The sequence below is a fragment of the Solenopsis invicta genome, chromosome 10, assembly GCF_016802725.1.
Source record: "Solenopsis invicta isolate M01_SB chromosome 10, UNIL_Sinv_3.0, whole genome shotgun sequence".
NCBI classification, from domain to species: Eukaryota; Metazoa; Arthropoda; class Insecta; order Hymenoptera; family Formicidae; genus Solenopsis; species Solenopsis invicta.
In genome coordinates, this window is record NC_052673.1 from 9,910,629 (window position 1) to 9,937,223 (window position 26,595).

Sequence of the window (26,595 nt, forward strand, 5' to 3'; positions counted from 1 at the left end):
TAGATTGCAATTAAACCAGAAAACGTCGAGGATACAAACATTGATATCTAAAAAATATCCAAGATATTTTTAAGGTATTTATAAAAGACATTTTGCAAGATATTTTTAAAATATTTATCACACAAGATGTCTCTTAGATCTTTAAAAGATATCTTTAAGACATCTTTACAGATATCTAAAATAGTATCTCAAAATGTTGCACAAGATCGCTAAAAGCTTTTCGCCACTTTTCGAAAAAATGTAAGACGTGACAAAATCTATCTTTTAGAAATCTAAAAGAAATCTGGTTTTGTTTATGCGATAATATATTTAATATATTAATAAATGGATACATATATTCTCCGAACTTTAATACTCTGAGAAAAAAAAGTCATCTAAATTTTTTAATTTGATTAAATTTTTTTCATTTCAACTATTTATGTACTTGACTTAAATATATAAAATACTTAAACCGTATTTAAGCATTTGTATATTTTATTTAACTCAATTACATATACATTTAATTTAAATACGTAAATTCTTGAGTTGAAGAAATTCAATCAAATTAAAAAATTTAATCAAGTTAACAATTTTTTTCTCAGTGTGTCATGCTATATTCCAAATAAACTTTAAATAGATGCAATTAATTTTTCATAAAAAATTTTAAACTTTTAACAATTTTCTCTTTGCTTTAAACATACTAATCTTTACAATATACATGATTCTCACGTGGTAATTTGACAACAAACACAAGGGTCATGCTTTCGAAATATACTTATTGTTAACGGTCACGACCGGATTATTCTCGCGACGAGTTTGCAATTGCATTACAAGCGTATCCACCGATAATCCAACGTGTCAGGATTAACCTGTTGGTTTAAACTAGAAGATAGATCAAGGTATATCAAAGCCGTGAGATTAGTCGCCGATAGTAAACGGGTTGACACGTCCGAGACAATTATATCCCGATATCCTACGCAAGGCGGCCATTAGCCCGCGGCGCACAATGTAACACTCGCGTAGGAACAATAGGAAGCTCGTGCACGATGATTGATCGCCCAGTTGGATGCAATCGTACCGGCTGGATACTCTCGAGAACTCCTCCTTCTCCTCCTCCGTGTCTTATCTTAGCGGCTCTTCGTCTTACGCGCCGACATTGCGCCGCGTTGCTCCGCCGGCGTCTTGATGAGTTTCGCTAAGTCCGCTGGTTAGGCTAACTATTCGTGTCGACGGTTTGCATACTAAATACGCACGGCAGCCCATAAATTTTATTCACTCGTGGGTACGCGTAATGCACAATTGCATTTCGCGCCGCTGCGGTTTTAAGACTCCCACGTTCCTCCTTTCACTCACTCCACGCTAGTCTCGCTAATTGTTTTCTAATTTCATATAACTTGTGTACCGACGATTCGCAACTTTAATTCTTTGACTCTCTTTTTCATCTTTAATTTTTAAAATTTTTGATACGTTTGAGAATAGAGTCAGAGTTTTCGATTGGATTGCAAATCGTCTTAACTGTCTCGATTTAATCAAGCTTGTTCTTTCCATTCGGTATAATTTGATACGTCGATCGACGAGACCGAAGCGTCTGGTTAGTTCGGACGCGACTGTCTCGTGCGTAGATCGAGATCGCGTGGGTCGTGAGTGAGTTGCATCGAGAGACTTATGCAAATTCAATTTAGCCCGCCTGTGCAGCGGAGGAGAGCCAGTCAGCATCGATTTCGCGAATTTCAATGTATTATTATCATTTAGAAAATGTTAAAGCAGTACGTAACATCAATGCAGTATGCAACATTCTGTACAATTTTTTTTTTTTTTTTTTTTTAAGAAGAAACGCGTTTTGTTTGTAGCCACATTAGATGCTTGTTGGCATCATTTATTATTAAATTGATTATCGATTTATTAACGCGATATTACTATTTCTTCAATTCAACTCATAACTATGTTTTAAAATTGAAAATTTATTCGGCTTGAAGTTTCATAAACTTGAAAATGTAATATATAAAGTCAACAGATTTGAAATAACGTGGCTATATCGAAAGCAGATTTTAGTACGCAATCATTTTCTAGATAAATTTACAAATATTTGCAATATTCCCCAAATTGCGCGCCGTACACTTGCCGGACTTAAAAAAACGCGGCTTTTTAAGAAGAACCCAGAAATTTAATATTACGAAAATTAATTTTGATGCTTACAAGCGTCTCTCCGATCTCTCCCTTTATCTCCCTTTATTAAAATTGATTAGTAATTTTAATTTTTGTTATATTACATTTCTGGCTTCTTCTTGATAGCTGTATTTTTAGCCCGGCAAGTATGCGGCACGCAGTTTGCAGAATCTTGTAAATATTTGTAAATTTACTTAGAAAATTATTAAGCACTAAGATCTGCTTTCTCGATAGCCATCTCGTTACTTAAATTTGTTGATGCACTTCCCGATCGTATTAGGTTTTATTTATATATAAAATCATACATGAAAATATAATATCAGCAGTAAGATCTAGCTAGGATCGTAAGGACTCCTCGATTGTTCACAGTATGTAACATTAATTTTACTCTATTGCGATTACATAAACTCTTTTCGTAGAGCATTACTTGCATTGTTACTGAATATATTGAATTTTTTATCTCGTTGAATATTTTGAACGAGCAAATCAATTATTTTAAGCATCGAGTATGAATGCAAAAATCAATCTTCATTTTACCAGTTAAGCGAAAATCATCGAATTTAATCGACTCTATTTTTTTCTATTTAAGTGTATAGTAAATTACATTTAAGAGGCATCGAAGTCTTATATACCTCATCACCTCTTGAGGTGTTAACCGTGTCTCACTGCAACCCTGCTCAGGGTTGCACATATGCCTGACAATGACTACGTAAGAGAATACTTTAAAGAAGGAAGGCGGGCGCGATTGATAGATAAATAGAACAAGGAAGCAGGAGAGAGAAGGAAAGAGAATCGGCACGTCTCGAGTCGCAGCAGCTGGTCGATTCCCTCGTTTTATCTCGCATGACGAGCATCGAGGACCGCGCGTTGATTCAGCCTCTCTCGCAACCGCGTCGTTATACGTCACTTTATAAATGCGTTCCGCCGACTAACTGTACGCGCGAGATATCCGCGTGAAGGTAGTAACCTATCTATTGCCGGTAGGATTTTGCAAGTTTCTCTTTAACTTCATCGATCGAGGGACAGCCGCTGCGTTTAAACGATGACGACTTCTAATGAAACTCCTTCCTTAATTGACTCGTTAAATTACGTGGCGTAAATAGCATCATATTCCATTCACGAGCTGCATTACACTTTGCAAAAAGAAAATTTTTATTTCTCAGTGAAGAGGTTATTCTGCGGCAATGTAATGTTTTAAACGCTTTGAATTTCTGATTGGTTGCAGGAGGAAATCGGCGAGATAATCGAGTCAGCTCCAACGACTCCGCTCCGCATCGTGGAAGAGACAAAGCGTCCGCCTCAGCCCGAAAAATTGTGCTGCGCGGACGATTCGTTCACCACGAAATACCTGCCGGCTACGAAAACGCACGGCTTCGCGAGGAGACAAAACTCGTTGACGAGAGGCGACGAGGATATCGGCGAGTGGTCGAACAACATCCTCGCAGAGTTCAACAGCATAATCGCCAACGAGATCAACGAGCTTACCAAAGAGAAAACGAGAAGAGAGGCCGCGCGCAACGACGACGACAACGACGTCAGGCTGATACAATACAAAGAGCTGCTGAATGAATTCGGAATATCTGACAGCGAGTGCTCCGATCGAGAATTCAATGGCGAAAACGGTGCACTTCGGGACGAGAAGAGCGTTCGGAATCGCAGGAATGGAAAATTATTCGTCGACGACGATCGCCGCTATCTGCTGAACTCCGATTACGACGAGCCTCACGATCGGTTGATCCCCGAGGGAAGGAAGAGCGGCAGCCTGCCGGAGAATCTGCAGGACATCATCGGCAAACGTGGTCGGTTTCATATCGCGGAGACACTGAGCTCCGATTACGACGAGCCCAGCAACTGTCTGCCGATAAACTCGATCAAGAGCCAGATCGATCGGATCACCTCTAGTCTACCGTCGAAGTTGGAGCGCGAGTGCGTTTCGAAAGGCGCACGGTCGAACCCTTGCCATGTACCAAAGACACCTACCGTAGGATTAAGCTCCAAGACCAATGACCTAAGCGAAGAGGCGAACGCGAAACTACCGCCACGACAACGATCCGAGAGAAAGACGAGTCTTCCCATCAATCTAACGAATCAGAAACGCAGAAAGGCAGCCATGCGGCTGCAAAGACTCCAACGAGGCGCGGACGATCAGGAGACCATGGATCCCGACTACGATGACGTATTTCCGAACGAGAAAACAGGCAGGTCTAGATCACTGGACAATCACATTCCGAGATCGGCGCCTGTGACACCCACGGAGGAGAAAAAGCCACCGTTCCCGAAATTGTTAAGAAAACGTCACACCCCAGTATTCCACGAGAGCTCCGACGACGTTATTCTAGTTAGCGTGTCTTCGCTGCCGGATCAAGATACGCTGCGCCTGAGAAACGACAGGCTTCACGAGACGAAGACTGGCAAGGCGAAATCGAAAGAAACGTTGACGAGAAAAAAGAGGGCGATATCGCCGCTGACTTTACGCTCCGATATCACCGCGAAAAGGCTGTCGGAATCTGACAGAGATGTCAGACAGGTCAGCCCGGTGGACTTGAAGAAGTTCTCGTTGACGCGAACGTGGGGCAATGATATTGCGGTGAATTGCGACCTGTCTGATGACGTCAATGGAAATTGCGGGATTGAGAACGGAACCCTCGGCAAGCTGGAACACGCTGACGTAAAGAGGATCATGGAGGTGCAAAACACGAAAACGGGATCCGTAAGTTTCATATATTGATTTTTATAATTGACTATATTTTATCGACGTAAAATTATTGACAATTAATTATGCATTAGCTTATTTGCATTACAATATCCAACGTCTACCTCGATAAACTCATAAATTCAGAGAATTATAATCAAAAGGTATATTCAAATAATTATTAAATTTAATTACTCAAATATTTAACATTTTAAATAAGTAAATGTTTTAAAGCTCACATAATTATTTAATAAAAATTAATTGTTTAATATAATAATTTGTATTAGCTATCACACAGTATTTCTTAACTTGTAATTATTTTTAAAAAATTATTTGGAAATAGGATACATTAACTCTTTAGCCAGTGTTGCATGTTTGCAATTCTACACGTTTTTTATAAGAATATACGAGTGATATTTGAGATATATACAGTTTATCATTGAATTATAATACTTTTCACCACCGAAATAACTAGGCGTTGAAAAAATTAAAGAAAATAAAACTGATGAATTTATCACTTACAAGATATTTTTTTTAGTAAGATCAATCAAGGAATTGTTTTAATGAATTAATGCGAAATGTCTCTCTAGAAAATTAAAGGCTGAAGATGTTTTACTTTCGTAATTTGGCATAATTCAGAAGCAATAGAAATGCAAGGTCTAACTAACTAACTTTGTTATGCGCAGTTGCCTATTTCCCTGCAGTCCCTGTTATCGAGAATTCGAAACGGCTCGGGTTCCTGTTGCCCAAACAGTCCGCCGATGGATACTCTCACCTGCTCCGATATAGCGACCCAAACTTCGCCAGCGATTTCGAGGAGTTCTAGCTTCACCTGGGTCAGCGATTGCGACTCTCCTCAAGGTAATTTTCGTGTCATCCCACATCGCTTACATGGCCCTCTTAATATATATTCATGAGATTAGTTAACGCCCGTGAAATTTATTTCCGTTTCGGTTCTCCGTAAACTATATAGTAAACAGCTATTACAAGAGTTCCGTTTATCGATGATTTACGTTTAAATTAACTTTCTGTTGACCTTTAGAGTCTGTTAAAATTACATCTGCTTGGGATAATGTTTCTACCTTTGGATGGTACAGAATAATATATTACAATTTTATGTCTGTTTATGTTTCCGATCTTTTCTGACACAAAGGATGTTTTCGTGCTAATTTAAAATTAATAAACAAGTGCATATATTTTCTGTTATATTGATATATTACAAATTAGAGAAATATATTTAAAAGAATTTTATTGCTATAAAAGTTTCATAATAATATAATTTTGATGAGTATTCTTTACACTGTAAACAAATTTTTAAAAATTTACACAATTAATAGATGTAAAAATTACATGATTTTTTTTATACGTAAAAAATAAATATTCTATTGTTTATCTATTTGAGTCATTCTGAAGTTTACAACATGCATGATAGAAAGACAATATTTAAATGTATAATAACACAAATGCAAGAAATATTATACATTACCATTTCTATAATTTTCCACACGTATTGTAAATTTACTTACTACAATCTGCTTAATTATAAATTAATTTTAAGAAATTAATTTCACTTTTATATGTGGCAAATTTACAAACGCTTGGAATTTTACATCTATTACAGTGGATCTCAATATTACCCACTACAACAGATGTAATTTTACAAAAAATTTTTTTATAATGTAGAAAGTACAAATAATATTTGAATAAAATGCTATTATTCTACATAAAACATTGTCATAAAAATTTTTAATGCATATTATATTTTAATGAATGTCACGTAGAATATATAGAATTATTTTTCTATATTTAACTCATAATTTGTTGAATCACATTTTTTTTATTGCAGCCGAGTCTCATTTAGATACGCAGTCACTGCAAGATGAGAGCACTTTAGACCCAGTTTCTCCGCAAGACACCGTGGATGACGACAATAGATCCTCGTCGTCATCCCAGGATCTCCTTCAAAGCATGGACGAGATTTCTTCCGGAAGTTTGTCGCCGGATACCACTGACAGGGCATCTCCGCTTGAAAGTGGGATTGGAACAGCGAGTCCGCCTAGGAGCACGGATCGCCGGTTGACTAAACGTAAGCCAAAATAATTTCCTTCTCATAAATAGCGAAAATCTTAAAAATTAGATTGCCACATTTATATCTTTCTTTATTTTTGCAAAATAAATTAATGAGTTATCATTTTTCTTTCTATCAATCAAATCATTTATCTATCCATGATTTAACTAATAGTGACGTATATTCTCCAAAATAATTCGTAATGCGATTTAAATTAAAATTATAAAAAGAAAAATTATTTATATTTTATATTGTAATTATATTTTATAATATGATTTAAATTAAAATGATGAAAAGACAAATTATTTATATTTTATATTGTGATTATATTTTGTAATGTGATTTAAATTAAAATGATAAAAAGACAAATTATTTATATTTTATATTGTGATTATATTTTACAATGTGATTTAAACTAAAATGATGAAAAGACAAATTATTTATATTTTATATTGTAATTATATTTTATAATGTGATTTAAATTAAAATGATAAAACAAATTATTTATATTTTATAATCATATATATTTATATAACGATGATACACTTGCCACTTAAAAAAAAATTATTTTGTTAGATGACTGTCTATAACATATATTTCAATATAATTATAAAACTGAGAAAAAGAGACTGATAAGAAATTTTGATAACAATCTCTATGCACTTGTCTCTCACGCAGCTTCAACACCAAATAAATGCCACCGCAAAGAGACATGGGAGCGAATCCGGCGACGGCCGTCGAAACTGAACTCACGAAACGACAAGAACTCGCAAGACGTGTGGGTCAAACGCGAGAGCGTGCACACGCAAACGAAACAAATTGACGATCAGTACTCGCAGGACGCGGTGGACAGCAGTAGCGGCCTCGATGACTCGTTGCCGAGGATCAGGACGCCCAGGCCTACGAATTTACCGCTATGTGAGTCACGTCGGCGTATCTCTGAGCGGTCCTCCTACGCGTAACGTCAAACTATCATTTTTACGTCCTCTTATTACGCGCGGTGCAATAATGCGCATAAGAATAATAAATACGAACCATTTATTTGAAGAACCTGCTTTATGAGACCAGTTTCAAAGACTTTACCAGTTGGACGATATATTTCGCGATGGTTTATTTGTTATACGTTATAAATTCTAATCTAGCCGTTCGACTATTCTTCTGCGACAGGCTTGTCCACCACTGCGAGCAGTTCCTTGAGCTCGGGCGAGCTACTCGAAACGCCGCCCCGGGCGCCGTCCTCTCCGTCCGCGGCGAGTTTGCAACTGAAGCCGGAACCTCTGGCTGTAGAAATGGGCGGGAAGAGCAGCAGCGCGCCGTTGTTGGAGAACAATAACGTCAAGATTACCAACGGGAAGGTGCCGGTGAGTTACTTTTTGTTTAACTTTGAGTACATAATATAGCGGTAAGATTGATCGAAATATATCGGATACTTCTACGAAAGAAAAACAATCGAAATGTATAATAAATAACAAGTGTTCTCCATGTTGATCGGGAAGTTCTGGTACTTATTTTATTAATATTTTATTAATATCTTTCTATACGTTTCTTTCTTTTCTTTATACACCCAATAATATCCGATATACACAGAAAAAAATTATTATTAAATCAACAATTCGTTGTTTCATATGTAAGCAAGAATATAAAATCTTCTTGGAAGAATTTATAATCTTAAACACACATAATTTTGCTTACATAAAGAAAATTCTTTTCTTCGTGTAAGCAAATTATGTCTGTTTAAAATTATAAATTCTATTAGGAAAATTTTATATTTTTGCTTATATATGAAACAATAAATTGTTAATTTGATACTATTTTTTTTCTGTGTAGTAATCCTAAAAATTTTTCACGATGAAGATAAACGAAAAGTTGGTCATAGAAATTCTCTGATGATCCGGAACAAGCGGCAAAGAGTTCGGTTTAACAATGCATTTGCTTCCCCCGTCTTGTTATTGTTTAATTAAGACGAACGCGTGAACACTTGCGTAAAGCGAGCATCGATTGACGTCAAATGACCGGTTCGAAATCATCTCTTAAATATCGATAGCTAACTCGAGCACGACTCGAGGAGCAAGAGGCCGGGCGCTCACATCGAGAATCCTTCTGGACGACGACGGCGGGCATTAATCGCGCGGCAGCGAAGCGTGTACGGCGCTATCGGTATCGAGATTACCCGATGCGGTATCGCAGATATACGTTTCTTCCCCCCTCGTCCTGCGCGATTGCGTTCGACGATCCGCTGTTCTCGGACGGCTATTAGTCTCTGCCCACGTGGTTCGCGCACGTCGCGTCGTTCGACACGTTGGTCAGCCTACCGCGTCTCTCGTATCCCTCGCCTGCGAGACGATTCGTGTGGGCCCTCACGAAGTGAGTGTCGTAAGAATGGCATTTCGTCGCGGCGATGAGTCTCGAATGTCCATCCCCCGATTTACCCACCTGTTTCGCGAGAGATGGGAATTACTTGCGAGTCAGCGAGAATCACTCTGCCGTGGGAACTGGTCGGTTGAGCCAATCTGCTACGGGTGCACCATTGATCCTTCATGATTAATTGCCCTGCGAAATAATTAATCTTCGCGATTTGTATAGATAGTTACGCTGGGAGAGATTATTCGAGCTTTGGCGTAAGAAATCGAAACACGAATCGGTGAATGATTACACGCGAATTACAAGAATGTGACGAGGATTATTTGCATGTGGCATCGCTCGATTGCTGTTTCTAGAAAATTTACTAATCTTGTGAGCTCAATGTTCATCCAATATATTTAGATTTATCGATTGGAAAGGAAATTACTCGCATCTACGCGAATGTGCCGTAAACTACCGCTAATTAACTGTTGGTAATTTAACAGTATGTTGTTGTGTTATTATTGAAACAATTTTATTATTTAATCTTCAGGTACAAGATACACGTACGAGCTATACGTACAATTTTTTTTTATTAATTTGGTTTACGATGTTTCTCCATAAGAGGACGCAATTTCTGTTTGAAAGCTGAATTTAATTTGCGCTTAATTATTTTTAATACACGTTTTTTTCTTTTTTATAAAATTCCCGCGAGTATTTCGCGTAACAGCAGAGCAATTCGTTTCAGTGCTGTTTGCTCCGTTATCGGATACTGGCAATTAACCGTTATTCACAATTAAAGAGCCACGCTAAACGGCCGAGTAGCTAAATAGGTCGCGCTTATTGTTTTCTCGACTGGCGTTCTCCGGCATTCTTCCTCAGCAACGTCTCAAGCGTGTCGCTACGTTCTTCGTGCGAAGCATCCAGCAAACGTAGAGAGAGAATCCGCCGTCCGTTTCGTGCACGAAAACCGTCAACAAGGTCAGTCTTTGAGGGTAAAAGCAGCGCTCCGCATGGATGCACTTGGAGCCGGGGAGAGAGAGTCGATACTTTATTTACTGTAAATATTTTCGTTGCAACCGACGACGCGCGGTGCTCTGATTGCCCAGGTCCCTCGCTACATTTCGCATTCCGTGTGCGAGCCCGGCTCGCAACTTTGACATTTGCCGTGTCCGAATACGCGCGCCCGCCGCTGCCGGCCGCGTTTATCTCCGCAGTTTTCGTAGGACGGTGGCCGCGTATGCAAATTATCAATGAAGTGTCAGTACACGGGGAGATTCGCGCTCGAGTGAGCATGTTGCCTCGGTAAACACCCATTGCACGAGAGCGCGCGCGGAAGTCGCGCGTGAACACCCGGTACCGGATTGCCTGTGTTGAGCGATCAAAGCTAATGGGGCAGCCAGCCGTGGTGGCGTATTAATCGGTTGGTATCCCTCGGACCTCGAATATAGCCACACTGTGTGGTCTGTCACGTACGCGTGCACGAAGGCTACGATAGAAAACTCGAGCTTTCGTCAGATCAGCCGGTTTAAATGCTCGACTCTCTCTCTTTCTCTCTCTCTTTCTTTCTTTCTCTCGCCGTCTCGGAAATCGCAAATGACATACAATCGTTCTTTTTCGAATCAACGCCCGTAACGAATCCAACGTCGGGAGAGAAATCTCACACGTGGCACGTCTTATGTAGCGAAAATTTTAATCGTTAATTCGATTTCGCAAACGTTTAGAAATCTGTGGTCTGTCAGGGGAGCAGCGCTGCAAACTACGTAATGGTATTTATTTCAATATCTGAAATGCGCGTATCGTATTTAGTTCTAACGCGCTACATGTTTAATTCTGACGTCACAAAGAAAATCAGCATTTTTATCTTGAATCTTGAAAATGTTGTCACGTGCCCGTATTTGTATCTTTTTTACTCGTGCGAATACTGATTTCCTTTTTCTTTCTTGGAAAGATTCTTAGAAGATATCGCGCTCGTTTTATTGCGATATGCAGAAACATTGCAAAATAAAATAGAGATCGGGAAATATTTATTTTTAAAACTGCCAAGACTGCAATGACTCAGCCGCCTTTTGCGCGTTCCTTTTGTAAAATATTCTTCTCGGAATGCAGCGGCTTTAAAAAGATACATACACTTGTTTAAGAATTACGGAGAAATTTTCTGCAAAAGTATTGCGTGTATCTCTCTGCGTCATATTGTTTCATATCACGTTTTGTAGCCGATGGACAAAGTGATTCGGCAGAATAAACGGGATCCCGAGAAGCGATATAACTCTTGCTCGAGAGAATTTCGTGGGATTTGCTTTGGAGCCTAGTAAGTCGTAAAAGAGATAGCCACGCCTGTTTGGTTTTGTTTGAAAAATATTTCACGGCTGGTCTATGATTTTTAAATACGGCATTGAGACCTCTAGAGACATTCACGATTTTTATGATCGCGCGTGGCAGCGAGGTCCCCCTTTTCAAAATTACGACTCACTTCGTGACATTACTTATTTTCTGATCACGCTTTGTTTGTATTATTTCTATTATAAATCATATTTTAAGAACAGTTTTAATAACTAACTTTGTAGAATAATAATACGGTGTAATTAAAGCGAGATACAACCGTCTTTCAGAATTATTTATTATCGTCAGAGTTGTTATCGTAAATTAATATAAATTAAAATGCTGTGGTAACTGCGTAATAAAACTTTATTACGCAGTAATAAAAAATTGAGTGTTACCACAGCATTTTAATTTATATTAATAAACAGCTTCCTTGATATTTTAATTTTGAACTTAATGATGCTGTTGTGGTAAGGAAATCGTTAGAGGTGTGGGAATCAAGCGTTTGTGAGGTCAAATCGAATCGAATTGAATCTCTATGGCTACGTTCCGTTTCACGCATGATGCGCATGATGTATCATTTCGTCCTTGTTTAACATTTGGAAAATTACGTAAAATGATGTGCCATGCGCATTATCCGTGAAACGGAACGTAGCTTTTGATGCGAACACAAATTAAATTTGAATCGAATTTCTCTAGATTTACATTAATCATAAGAATTTTAGAAAATAATTACAAAAGAACGATATGCTGAATAAAATAATAGATATTATAGAAATAAATATAAGGATATTGATAAATGAGCATTGAATACATATCGTACACAAATTACAATGTCACTATCGTAGTATTTAGTGTACTTCAGTAGGAAAGTGTAACGTATAATTTTTTCAAATTTTGTTCTAAATTCTATAAAATCATGACAATCTTATGAAATGTTGAGGCAAATTTACGCGAAGACGATTATTTTTCACGCACACAAATTTTTTTATTTATTGTTTATAACATTTAGAAACGGTAGAAAAATTTTAGAAAACGACGAGCAAACCAGGCACGAAAGTTGGCATACGCGAGAGACGCGTAAATAAAACAAAATAAATAATCGATTTGAAATCAAATCATCAATGATTCGAAATCATCGAACTATTCGAGTTCAAAGCATTCAGATTAGATTCGAATTCAAATTATTCACACACCTTTAGAAATAGATTAACTTTGCGATGCCCTTTTCAAGATGAGCGGAGCATCGCGTGTGTATTTCAAGGTTAATTACGAACTTCTCACTTTTTTCGTGAATATTGGAAAGATATCGATCGATGGCGCATCCGCTCTGTGGAGCACGGTGTAGATAAGGTCACGGTTGTTCGTCCGTTGTTTTCGAGGCCGACTGGCTCAATACCGCAAGTGGGTCACGTTTCAATGTCGATTATTAGTTATCTCTCGTTGCTATGGAAATAAAACGAAGTTACGATCGGCAACGAGAGATAGCGATCGTCTTTTGTGTCACCGACTATTATCAAGCAATTAGATAATCTCTACGCAAGAAATTAAACCGATTGTTTTCTATTGTTGCAATATAAAAAAAAATGACCAAGTTATGCGGCTATTATTAAATTAACGATTAAATGCTTTGATCTGTATGTCTGTAATTCATTTGAAAACTCGAGATGTTTCAAATAGATATCTATTAATAGTTCTTTGAATACTTGTTTCACTTGTCCAGATGAAAAAGACTTTGCTGACTGATTGTTAAGGTCGGGGAGATCTAATTCATTTTGAGCGATACTTTTATCGCGGCAGTGTTTAATTCAGACACAGCGTCGCCGCGATACACCTGATTGCAGTAAACGCGTCATTCATGCTAAAAGCGTTCTTTCGGTTCCTTCGCCACGATCGCGCACAGGCACGCGAGTACCGTCGTTTCTCAAACTAATGATACGCTCTCCGTTGCTTTCAGAGCTTGCAGCAGCAGCCACGCTCGCAGTCGGAACGGCAACTATCAGGTACGTTCTCCGTTGAGCGGAGTGACAATTGATTATACGAGCCAGTGAACTCGAAGTCGTTTAACAGTGCCGCGTTCGTCTCTCGTGACGAACACGGCGAACTTTTAATAGCCGCCGGTTGGCCCTTTCGGAAAAACGTTGATTCGATTTCGAGAGAATACCGACAATCCACGGTTATTCGATTATGTGCGCAATTGCGCGCTCGGCGAACTCGATGAGAGGGATCTTGCGACTCTCTCGCGCGCGAACCGAGAATGGAATCTTCAATTCGCATAACGAAATTCCTCGCATGTTAACTGAAATGTGAAAATGAGCCACGACGCGATGTACGATGACATTTAGATTTGGTGTTTGAAACGCGTATAATCACGCGCGAAATGAGAGTGAAATTGACTTTTATCAAAGTACTTCTAAAATTATTAAATTATACAAATGCAAAAGGTTACGCACAGAGTGACTGAATGTTAAAACGGTACGCCCAAACGGACTTCCGACAGTTAAAAATTAAAATACTCAATTTATGCCGTGCTTCACCGTGTTTACGTATTTAATTTGTGAAAAATGTCCGCCGTCCGCGTACGAACGAGACGCCACACGGTTATATCCTACACCGCGGTTATTCGGACACCGCGTGTACATAAATCACACGTGGCGCGGGGCCGGTAACTCTCGGCCCGCGTCTGATTACATTTGAACGGTGGGTTGTCAGCTTACGACGCCAATCTGCCATTAATTTACGCTCCTCGCGCGTGGGATGCAAACGAGCCCGGCGCGGGCCGTAATGAATATTGACATCTTTGATCGCGCGAGAAACGGAACGATCGCGATCGATAGCGATCTTCTCGAACACAATATCCGGGCGGTCCGGTAACGCGTTATTGCGTAATTAATTTCCCCCGGTGGGAGTGCAATGCGATCGATTGCAATTTGCGGCGCGTTGGAAACGGCGAAATTTTCGATCGCACAGTGATACAGTAATGCGGTGTCTGAAGGTTCATTACGGGGACGCGCGCGCGGTATCTCCAAGCCGGACTTAACGCGCGTGTAATACCGCGCATGCTATTACGTAGCCCGCAATTAATTGAAGACACCCGGGGGTGTCGTGACCCGCGTAATTTTCACGTAATGTTCCAAGCCACTGCGAGATTTATCCGGTTACGCTATTTCAGTGAGAACATCTCGCAGTTACACGCTCCGCGCACGGATATTAACGAGACGCTGCGATTCTTTTAATTAATCTCGTTCAACAAGGTATATCGAAACAATCAAAATTAAATCTTTTGTATGATTAGATTTATATTTAATTATATTCACTTATAGTTATTTTACACAAAAATCAAGGCAAAATGGAAGAGGTGCGTAACGTGTGATATAAAAAAAAAAAAGAAAGAAGAAAGTTTAATTAACTTCTTCGTAGCAATATAAAAATGTAATGATAGATGTCGAGAGATTCAGCTTCATCTTCTGTCGCGCTCTACATGAAAGTTCCATCATCGCTTCCTGTTTGAGGCGCGCATACTGTTGCATTGTGTCGCGGATTCGATTGCGAAAGTTTAATTAATTATCGACGTGAACTAATTGCTTTCTCGCGGCGCGATCTCGTGGCGCGACGTGATTATGACTTCCGGTATAGGCACGCCCACTGCTAGAACGCACATCTACGGATGCGCCGACGATGCACTTTCCTTCCCGCCCGCGGCGATCTAATCGGCAACGCGCTAATCGAATAAATCTTACGATAGAAATATAGTGGATGAAAAGAAGCAGCTCCGTGATGGCTCGCTACAGAGTGGAAAATTAGCGATGCCTCCGCCGCCTTGAACTAGAAAATTACCTGTATGGCGTCGCAAGGGGAATCTATTTATTATCCGATGTAAAAATAAAAGTTCACGTCATATTTTTCCCAACGGCCGGCGCGAGGGGCTATCGATTTTCTTAATCTGATGATTATAAAATGCACGCAATAATTCGGAATTTGATTAAAGTTGTCAAAGGTCAAGCATCCGGATTTTTAAAAAATCATGGCTTTATACACATTTCACAAAACTCATTTATGACTTATTTTAGAAAGAGAAAAAGTATGTACATGAGTATGTATTAGCTTTTCTATTCTTAATTAACTTTTTAACTATAATGGCTTTGTAATGTGACGGCTATTCTCCTTAATCCTTAACCTTTTAATGCAGCTTATCTTCTCATTATTTTAATATCGCTATAATTCAATGCGAGAATAACTTGTTCAGGTTGAAAAACGATATCCATACAGAATCCCGATTGCGCTGTGCTAAAATTAATCATTCAAGAGAAACCTGCGCGAATATGGATCGCATTAGTGCCACGGATTCGGCGATGGAAATGTAAAAATAAATAGAACAATTCCACGAGCAAATGGCGATGAAAAGAGCTACGTTTATCGCTCCTCCATTAACGATTCGAATTAATATCTATCAATTCGTGCACTTTCTCGCTATTTTTATTTTATTTTTTTTTTTTTTATTTTTTTTTATCATGCAGCGAGTCTATCAAACCGGAAAGGTCCGTGCTTAATTTACACGACAGAACGTGATTGGCATAAAATAATTAGAAGCAATAAATTACTTCTTCTTCCTCATCTTGTTAGAAATTTATAGCCGATGACATCGCGGCGATTCGTGATTGGGGTTAACGATCGAGTTTCCCGTTAATCCGTGCAAAAATCCTGTCTCTTGCATTTAGATAGAAGCATTACATTTTCTCTGATATTTCCATAAAACACTTATGGTTGCTCTTCTATTATAAATGTGACATAAAAAGAAATTTTATAATATGGAAAAATCGATTCTATAATTTTAAATGTTACATTATTTATGTTAAGTTTCTTGTGTCATTAGATTTATATATAAATGCTGTTTGCATGAAAATTTAATGACTTTAAATACGTTAAATCGAAATTTGCTATACTTTTCGTAAATATGTGAAACACGTGAATGTTTGGAGACACGTGAACATTTTGCAATTCACCATTTAATTATATTGAAAATCATTCTATATACTATTATCTCTTTTAGCATTATTGGGACTTGAAACAGTAGGAACATTAATTAATATCGAATTTTATTTTAATATCACCGTAATAGTCTTTGATTTGCTTTACGCTGCCTGTAGAAAGTCACTAGCGCGATACAGAAAGACTGAAAACGGATGAAAAGCTCATTGCAGCGATATCGAGTGAATCCTCGCCAAGCAAACTGGAGCAGCATCCCACAATCAAATGCCGTCGAGAACAGATCGATATTCGAAACGTGATAAAAAAAAACTGCTTATCGACACATTGTACGATTTAATAAACATTCTCGATATCGCGTGCGAATTTACAACTTTCCGAGCTTCGAGCATTTTTCTTTTTTTTTTTTTTCAAACGCGAGTTTCATACAACGTTGTTACATATCGATCCGCATATTTGATACGCAGAATATTCGCACACGGAGCGAATCATAAAAAATAAATATCAGTCGACGCGATACCGAGCGTGCGGTGGTCGGACATAATGCAGACAGACCGAACAGAATCTACATACTCTGGACACGAATCAAATGCATCGCGAGCACGCGTAATTTTCGACAACTGATCCTGCGGTTTGCGAATTAATCAGATTGGATATTTGTCGACCGCGGTACAGGCGTTCCGCGCGTATCACGTTGCGACGTGGGTGATTCGATTGGATCGCGGAGAAAAGCGCGGAAAAGAGCGGGCCGCGCGGGACGCTTGGCCGCGGCGCCGCCGCCGCTGCCGCCGCCGTCGTCGCCGTCGTCGCCGTGGCTTTCGTTCCGTTCCCCGGTGGAAGTCGTCGCCAGTCGTCGCTATCACGGGCACCGCGGCGTTGGGTCGCAGTTTACGGGACGGCCTTCCACGCGAATCGCGCGCGCATCTCTCGCGCTGTCACACGACTCGTCTCGAGCGTGCGCACGCTTCTTTAACCGACCACCGGAGCCCGAGGTATATACGAATAATTACGTGTGGTCGACCGCGTCTTTAGCCAAGCCTCAATCGATCAATTGATCTGAGCGATTATAGGAGAATTTTAAGGGTTGTTCGGCTATTTTGGAGCATGCGGCAGGACTAAGCCAATCTAGATTGATTTATTTTATCGAAATGTATGTACGTTCTCTCTTTCTCTCTCTTTCTCTTTCTTTCTTTTTTGTTTTTTTTTAATTACAATATGATGGCAGATGATAAAGTGTGTGAGAAAATAATTGCACGCAAAGTGTACTAACATTATTTTGTGAAATGAAAATCTTTGATTGCTCTACTTTTATACATTATTAGAAATTTTTAGGCGCTCTCAATATATTCTACCTGTTCAGAAGGAAAAAAAGTGAGGGAAAGGTTAAGAGAACAGAACGTCATTTTGCAACAGCTGTTGCTCCTTGTTTTAAAAGTGTTTTATAATTTTCGAACGCACCGGCCCGTCAAACTCGCACGCGCGCGCGGCTTTCACGCGGCGTTTGGTATCCGTCATCCATCAGCACGCTGACATAACGCATTAGTAAAGATGTTTAAATACATTTATAATTATCAGCGACCAAGTTTTCTTTAATCCAAGGGCGTTATCTTTTTTACAACGAATGATCAAAGCCTGATCAAATAATATTGTTTGTTAATGATATTTATGTGATAGAAGTCACATGCACACCTTTTGATTATAATTTTATATTATCAAAGATTAATTTAATTATTAAGTCTAATTTAATTATTAATTAAAAAAAATCATAAAAAATTGTCATAAAATTTATGTTGGACACAAAAGAATAAATAACTGTAAGGGAATTTTGACAAACTATTAAAATTTTATTTTTTAAATTTTAGATCAATATCGTTGAAAATAATGGACCGACATTTTTGACAAAGCAAATTATAAAAACATGATTGAAAAATAAATTATAATTGAAAAATTATAAAGTTATCAATAGGTCAAATAAGAGCAAATAATTAAGGTATCAATAAATGGAAATATAATTGCTAATTAGTATACACAAAAAAACGCTGGATGTTTTATTAAATTTTTATTGAAGTATAATAGAAAAATAAATTTTTGAGATTCATATAGAGAATGGAAAATTTTTATTAATTTATTAATAAAATGAACTATGAATTTTATTTTGTTTTTGATTTAAAAATAATTTTTATTTATTCACTGTGTATAGCCCTGCGCACAATGGAGAAATATTAGATTTTAGGAATTAGAATTTTAGAATCAGTTTTCTCAATAAACATTTTAGATAAATAACAAGTTATGTTGTGCTTCATATAACAAATTGATGTGTTAATTTTAGTAATATCCATTATGCATTACATTCAATATTCAATAAAGAAATTTGAGATTTTAAAATTTTAATTCTCATTTTTAATATCTAACATTTATTCCTTCATTGTGCACAGGGCTCAAAAGTACGCTTCTCTGTTATAAAAAGATGTTATATGAGATTTTGTGCTGTTAAACTCTGTATTGAAGAAAATATAAAACAAATAAGAAATTTTGCGCTTCAACAAACTCGAGAAGCTCGGGGAATTTGAAATAAAGATTGACAAGTTTACATTATTCAATTAATGTTTGTCGAATATTTGACGGATAGCTGTCGAGAGCAGCCAGAATGCTTCTCTGCGGTATTCACAGGTTGCGATCAGTTCTCCGTACCGCCTACATTCCTGTCGATTAAGACACGCGCATCTGGTAGCGTTTCCACCGACGCGACGTTTAATTCATAGGAACTTTCGAAATTCGATTCAACAATTCTCCCTCGGAAGAGAATTGCTCTCCGCATTGAAAACCCCGCTCTGAAAAGTGAGTTGGTTCACGAGACGGTGCGTATTGCCGCCGCGCCGCCGTAACTTATGAGTTTCGTACTATTTTCACCCGATGAAAGTTCCGGCGCTAAAAATACACGAGGCCCGCGGCGGTCCTCGCCGTGAAATATTATCTATCGAAGCGTGACAGCGATATTATTGACAGGCGGAATCCGCGAAATTCGCCGCTGTCGCTGCTCGTACAGCGGTCACGCTCCATTTGCGCGCGCGTTCGCCATTTTGTCGCAATTATTCGCGGCGACAAGCGACTGCCGCTTTCCGTCGCGCATTTCGCGAAATTTGCACAATTTTGCGAAACGAGGCGTGACTGCGATACCGTGACCAGGACGCAATCGGCTATGTCGTTTTTCATTTAAATCTATTAACGCGCGCAGTAAATTTTTTGCGAGAGCTTAAATGTCTACGCAGATGAGAGAGGTTATACATTGGATGACACGCAAAAGAGAAAGAAAAACTATTACGCTCTGTACGAGACGCAAACGTTAAAGCATGAATTTTTTTTATCTTTTGTCGTGTCGTCAAACGTATATATATAATCTCTTTTATCTGCGCAGATATTTAAGTCCTCGCAAAAAAAAGACTTTACTTTCCCTTTATGTAACGTTAGACACATATGAATTGCCTGATCTGTCGATTTTATTATCGCGACCGCGCCATAAAGGGTTGGCAAACGCGCGTCAGCAGTGTCCATAATGTCTATCTTGATTAGTCATTAGATGGCACCTGTCTAAGTCACTTTCAATCGCTTTTAACGCTGCAAATAAATATATAATGCGTTCCCCGCGTAAAAGTTTTCGATCCGTTCTATCCATTGATCTTTAGTTGGATTGAAGTTTATTTGAGACGACAGGCCGTTTCACGTTGGTCAATGGTTAAGTGATGTTTCGTAACAATACCGAATTAAGATCGATTCCCGATCGTACAAGGAGATAGCTTCCTTATTGTTCGCCCGGGAAGTATTTAATCTCGCCATTAGGCCGGCTCGGCTCGCTCGAACAACGACGGGAGAAAGGCGTCGGTTTCCCTCCCATGTCGCTGGCCATTGTTGACCCTCGTTGACAAACCGTCGGGAGAAAAGACCGCTTATCTAATGGCAGTTTATTTAACGATCGGCGGGATAAACGACTCGACGTGTGCAAATCTTGCAGCGATCGCGGGTCAGTTGACAAGTCGTCGGAACGGCTAAACTTACACGAAAGCGAAATGTCGTGTCGCAATTTTTTTTTATTTTTTATTCCGATCTGATTTTGCTAATTATCGCTTCTACACAGAGAGAAATGTTTGGTAAAGTCAACGTTTGGTTGAATAGTGATCAAATGAATTTTATAATTACACTGTTAAAAATGTCATAAAATCTAATGTATTTTTAATGTATTTTTAAGTTACCCATTAAATTTAATGTATCAATAAGTGAAAATCATGTGCATGAAATTAGTGCACCTTTAGTGCACTTTTGACAACATCAAATTTACATTAAATGTACATTAAATGTTTTTTAATATACCTGCTTGAAATTTGCTTCCGTTACATTTTATTAAATTCTGCTGCCGATTTTTAACAGTGATTAAGTATACAGTTGTTTTGACCAAACAATTTGTAGCTTTAACCAAATAATTATTTTTGTACAACAAGTTATAAAAAGTTTTGTTAAATGTAACTAAGTTTTTTGGTACCAGTAACTACAAAATTCATTTGATCACTATTCAATCAAACGTTAGTTGATCTTATCAAATGATTTCTCTCAGTGTAGCCTTGGTAAACGGCGGAAAAAATAGCAATTATTGATCCGACGCATCTACATTTCATAAAATTTTTTCGAAATTTTGAAAAAAAATAACATAAAGAAATTGATTTTTTAAAAACTAAATTAATTTGAATATCGAGATTTAGTTAATTACTGATTCATTAAATTATAACTTTTATATGATTTATTGTCTTAATATTATGTTTAAATTCACAAAGTAATCTTTTTTTACGTTGTAACATAATGATTCTGGTATTTGCTTTGTAGTTTTCAACGATTTAATAATCGCAGTCCTTGTCACTCTCTCGATAGATGATGCTGCGAACCGCGAAAGGTCATGCTATAAATTTTCCATTTATTTATAAATATACGCTCATCAAGATGCTTATAAATTGCGGATGAGCATCATGGTATTCTAATAACTTGATAAAGATATCTGAATAAATAATTAGAGTGAAAACTTCGAAAGTGAATAGATGATTGAAATATTAAGATGATCTCTCGCTAAGAGCTTTATCTCGCGCCTTTCTAAATATTTTTACCCGTTCAAGAAAATCTCTTAAAAAATCGCGCACAATAAAACGTTGTTTGCGAAATACGGAATACGTTTGATGATTCAGCGACGTAACTGTAAATAATTCGCGTAACAACGCGTTGACGTAATCATGCGATTCAGTAGATGCGCGGCGATCTGGAGTGCGCCAGATGACGGACAGTTCTCAGATGCGCCCGACGCATCTCTCTCACGAAATCCGACGTTGGACCGTTCTCGACGAGATCGGAAGACGTTCGCGAGGTGCCGTCGTCGCAACCTGTTACCGGTGAGGTGTCGTCACTGTAAAGTGCCACAAATCGCTCGTTAAGCATCGTGATTACCGCTTTCCTTCGACAATGTACACACCAGCGTGGCTTGCGCAATAAATCTCTCCATCGCACGCCTGAGAGGTGCTGAGTAACCTTGAAGAGAGGCACCTTTGTGAGCGCATATGCTCGCGCGCGCGCGTACATAGCTGCATTTTCACCTATTCACGGTTTCGCGGCTTTCTCCGCGACCTGTTAGACCGTTTTTCCCCCCTCCCCCCCTCGCGGCCGCGGAATAGCCGAGGCGTTACGGGGGTGCTGATTAATTTGCGTGTGCCACGATAACTGCGAAGAAGCATATCGATCGCGTAGCTATCGAGCGACGCGGGAAAAAGCTCGTTAGCGAAACTTGGAATTTGATTTTGCGCGGAGATTATAACTCGACCCATTTTTCCCGACTCGTGCAAGTGTTTGGGAATGGAAAAAAGAACGGCGAATATGAAAAGTCGTAAACGCAAGATTACGGCAAAGGGTCGAGAGATAAATAAACTTAGATAATTTTAAGCGGAAAAGGGAGATAGCGCTAGTTGGAAACTTGAATCGGAGACTTGCATAAAGGAGGACTGGTGAAGTGTGAAGCTTTAGTTGGCAGCAAGGACAGATAATAACTTTTGCCTGAAAGCCTGGCATTAATGACTTTTAGGTCTTTGAGAAAGAATATTATCAAATAAGAAGATGAGAGGAAAGTTTTGAAAAAGTTCTAAGTACTCTTGAGTAATAATCTTGCCCGGAGCTTAAGTTTCACCGGTTCTCCATAGAGATTTGTCCTCCGTATGTCAAATCAAGATTAAAGATGTGCACAAGATGCTAAACACACGTACGTGACAGTTGTCGCGTCGGTTGTCGCGCGACGCGGATTTCTCTCCTGTTGGAAGCGAGTTTCCCAATTACCGCGAACTTGGAATTTCGAAAATTAGGATTTACGGTGTTGGCGGCGACAATTACGAAAATCTCGGGAGGAAACGGCGTTCTCAATTTACGGCAATGCGCGCGTACACGCTTTTCCTCAATCGGGACTCGGCGCGTCACTTTCTTCGACTTTGTAGGTGCCGACTGGAAGCTATCGATCATTAGACGATCGGGAAAAGAAAAAGCTTACTGCGCGATACAACGTGTTTTTGTACGTACGTCGAAACGGCCGATTCTCGCTTTGAGCGAATGCTTCCGCGTGTCTCTTCCGGGAGATCTCGTTTTAATTGCGTGTCTAGCGAACAGGAAACTTACGTTAAATCGAGAATACGGCAAATGAACGGTAATGATCGCATTGGTAGCAATTCTTTCATCCTCGCTAAAATTTCCGATACAAATTATGCGTCCTTTTTACATTTATTTGAGTTCAAAATTGAATTTCAAGTTCACTGATTACGTCTGCGATTGCAGTCGCGCTTCTTTTTCTTTCGGCTACATTTTCTTTTCTACGTTGTTCTTAATTTACACGATTTTCCAACTCTTGTCACTGTTGCAACTTTTTCATTTTCATTTTTACACCTTGCTTTATCGCATTTCGGATTTTGATTTGATAGCTTCTACACATTCTGTCGCCGAATAAGATCAATACACGTCGGAAGTCAGTGTCTGGCAGTACTCGTCCATATTCATTTTCTCGTATCGATTCACGTGTCAAGGGGAAAAAGATATTTTAAGCTTCAACTCTCAATATTCTATTAAATTCTCTCCAAATGCTTCGTCGCTTTTATAATAAATGTCCACCGCATGTTCTTCTATGAAAAATTGTTCATTCGATATTTTTTAACGTATATTTGTTTTATACGATAAAAAATATTTGCTCTACCAGTTTAACCAATTTAATTATGATGTAATAAATAAAATAATTCTAATTTTCACACATTTTATTTTCGAATTTTACATTTGCTGAGAGATGAAACATCGCAAACGTGCAATTATTTAACGTGATTGATTAATGTTGCTATATGAACTTAAAAAAAAGTTACTTAAAAGAACTCTTGAACTTTTCTCCTATAATCGCTTCTTCAATTTAGATCTCAACATTAAATTCGTAAAGAGAACACGGAATGATTTGAAACGAAAATGCGTAACATTTTTGACTGAAAAAACACTCGATAAACCTTGAGTACTTTTGATGCATCGCAGAGCATGTTTCCTTGAAGTGCGAAAGGTCTTCGCAAAGTTCTTCGATGTTCCTCAAGAACAGCGTGAAGACTATATCAGTGGGGAATTTAATTAAATGGCAGAGATCAATCAACGGCCGCCAGCTATCGAGCTCAGCTGGTCTCTCTCAAGAAAATATAGAATTATCTATTGGGCATGCGATGGGATTTCTTCGAGATCGAGAAACGTATTGGATCATTTAATCGCTCGGTCGACGTAACTTCTCGGAATCGTCCCGCATTAACCGTATGTACAAACTTTATATCTCCAAACGATCGGTTGTCACGAATAAAAGTACTTTTCGCGGAGAGAACGAACAGGAATATTTCCCAGTGTTCTGGGAAATTCTGAATCCACGGGATCAATCCATCTTATTAAACGGAAACAATTAAATGGAGAAATAAATTAGAAATGTTGATGGCAACAGAAGAGAATTTTCGAAAGCAATGGCTGCGATGGTAGATCGATGATTTAAGTAAAGCCAATTTACTTATTTTATCGGAAAATGCTTTTCTCTAACGGAAATCAAAGAAGGACGCTATTGTTAACCTCCGAAGAAAAGAACCGTGACGGAAAAGCTCTATGCTACGAATACTTTATTGGTTACGTTCGCTTATCATCTCGTTGACTTCCGAAAGGGATAGTCGTATCGTCGGTGCGACAAATAATTGTCTTCCGAACCTACGCAGTGGATGGCAACAAGTGACACGGCTTGCAGCAGAGTTAAAAGAAATCGTTCTCGATTTTTCTCACCCACTCTTCCATTCTAAAATTGTGATCTTTGAGAATAGATACGTTATTTTACATAGTATCTTAAGGTAGAGCGTAAAGTACACAATATTTTGGTGCTATTTACCTCAGTAAATAAAGATATTATATGAAGTGAAGTTGTTGAAGTATTTTGGTCGAAAGAGAATATTTTTCGCACGAAGGAAATATTAAACGGGATTTTAATAATGGGGTACCTCCTGCAAGAAGAAAGACGCCGTACGACGCGAAGTCGAATGAATTATGCGTCGGGTTGCTGCGACTTAGCGTTACACGCGCGCGAAGCGGAAACGGGAATTAGTTTCCAGCGCTAGGCATGTCTACTGAGGATTGCCGAGCCAGCAGTACAACGAGTTCCAGTAACATCGATCAGACTAGAAACACCGGTAGCAGAAAAATGTCACACTTTAAGGAGTACAAGTTCTTCCGCAGTTTCAGCGCGAAAGTTGAGAACTGGCCGATGCGCAAGGCGGAAACGCTATGGCGGCGAATGCGTGAGCGGAAAATCGCAGGTAAGCGTTACGTTGTTAGAAAGACACATTTATGCGAATGTACGAAATGACGATTGGGGATAGGAAAATAGTTTTGGAAATATAGATTATTATTGAGGGTACATAAAAGACAAACAAGTTTTCCTTTTACTTTATACGTATAAAATAAATCGCTAAGGAAGAGTTTTAATACTTTCAGTTATTACAAATTTGACCTGCAATTTTACGTTCCTCCGTACGAGAACTTTTTTTTTTATATTTCTATAATTGGTTTATGCAATTTTTGCGCATTAAATATTTCTCGAAAGCAATCTACGTGCTTTCCAATAATTCGTTTTAAATTATTTGTCAATGTATAGTTTATCTTCTTTAGCATATGTTAGTGTTGGACGGTCAAAAGTGATTTAAGTCGCAAAAAAATTAGAGAGTAGGCAATTCTGTCGCAAACGTGAAAATACGGCCTGGTCGTGCGTGATAATTAGTTTTTGCAAATTATCAGCTATAATTGATAGATGTGCGATATCTCAAAAGTGACACGCACGTCGACAGTCTCAATGCAATTTGTATTTGCGTGTCAGATGACGGGATGATATAATGATGCGAGATTAGTGCTGGATCCGTTTCGCTTCAGCTATTCATTTAATTGCGATATCGCATAATTTTCGTGAAATTGTATCAGTTTGACGTTTCTATTTTCGGAATTCCGGTTCACTGGATATTTCCTAGAGAAAATATCACATGAACATTTCATTTTCGCTTCCAACGTTCGTATTGTTTTGCAGTAATCAACGATATACATATTTTTAACGTAAATTTAACGCGGAGGTTTTTTTGCGTTAAATAAACGTGAAATATGTATTATTTACTGAATCGTCCGTAAGTTGCCATAGTCGGCTAGCCGTTATCTCGTCCATGATAATTTTGCAGCCGTCAAAAACATTTTGCGCGCGGTTTCAGATGCCACCTGCTTCAAATTGAACGGTTGAGTATATCGTTCCGGCAAATCATAAAGACGGCTCGTGTTTTCTTTTCGATTTCCGAGAACGATGCCGTGGAAATTTCGTTTACCGTTGAAACAACAGCTGGTGAAAAGCAACATCTCGAGTGACCGGCTGGAACATACTCTCGTACGCAAAGAGATATCTTTACGCGTCGTAAAACTAGCGTTAAACGGCATGACGCATGTC

General features: G+C 38.6%; 1 protein-coding gene across 2 annotated transcripts in view; it reads left to right on the forward strand.

The window, feature by feature from the left end:
• Window positions 1–26,595, forward strand: part of LOC105193402 (stAR-related lipid transfer protein 13) — a 253,509-nt gene that overhangs the window by 84,225 nt on the left and 142,689 nt on the right. For both annotated transcript variants that reach the window (XM_026135510.2, XM_026135511.2), the window contains exons 3-8: window positions 3,371–4,855; window positions 5,524–5,698; window positions 6,684–6,923; window positions 7,584–7,823; window positions 8,073–8,266; window positions 13,525–13,570. In XM_026135510.2, coding sequence (XP_025991295.2) covers window positions 3,371–4,855; window positions 5,524–5,698; window positions 6,684–6,923; window positions 7,584–7,823; window positions 8,073–8,266; window positions 13,525–13,570 — 2,380 coding nt within the window. The remainder of the gene's footprint in view (window positions 1–3,370; window positions 4,856–5,523; window positions 5,699–6,683; window positions 6,924–7,583; window positions 7,824–8,072; window positions 8,267–13,524; window positions 13,571–26,595) is intronic.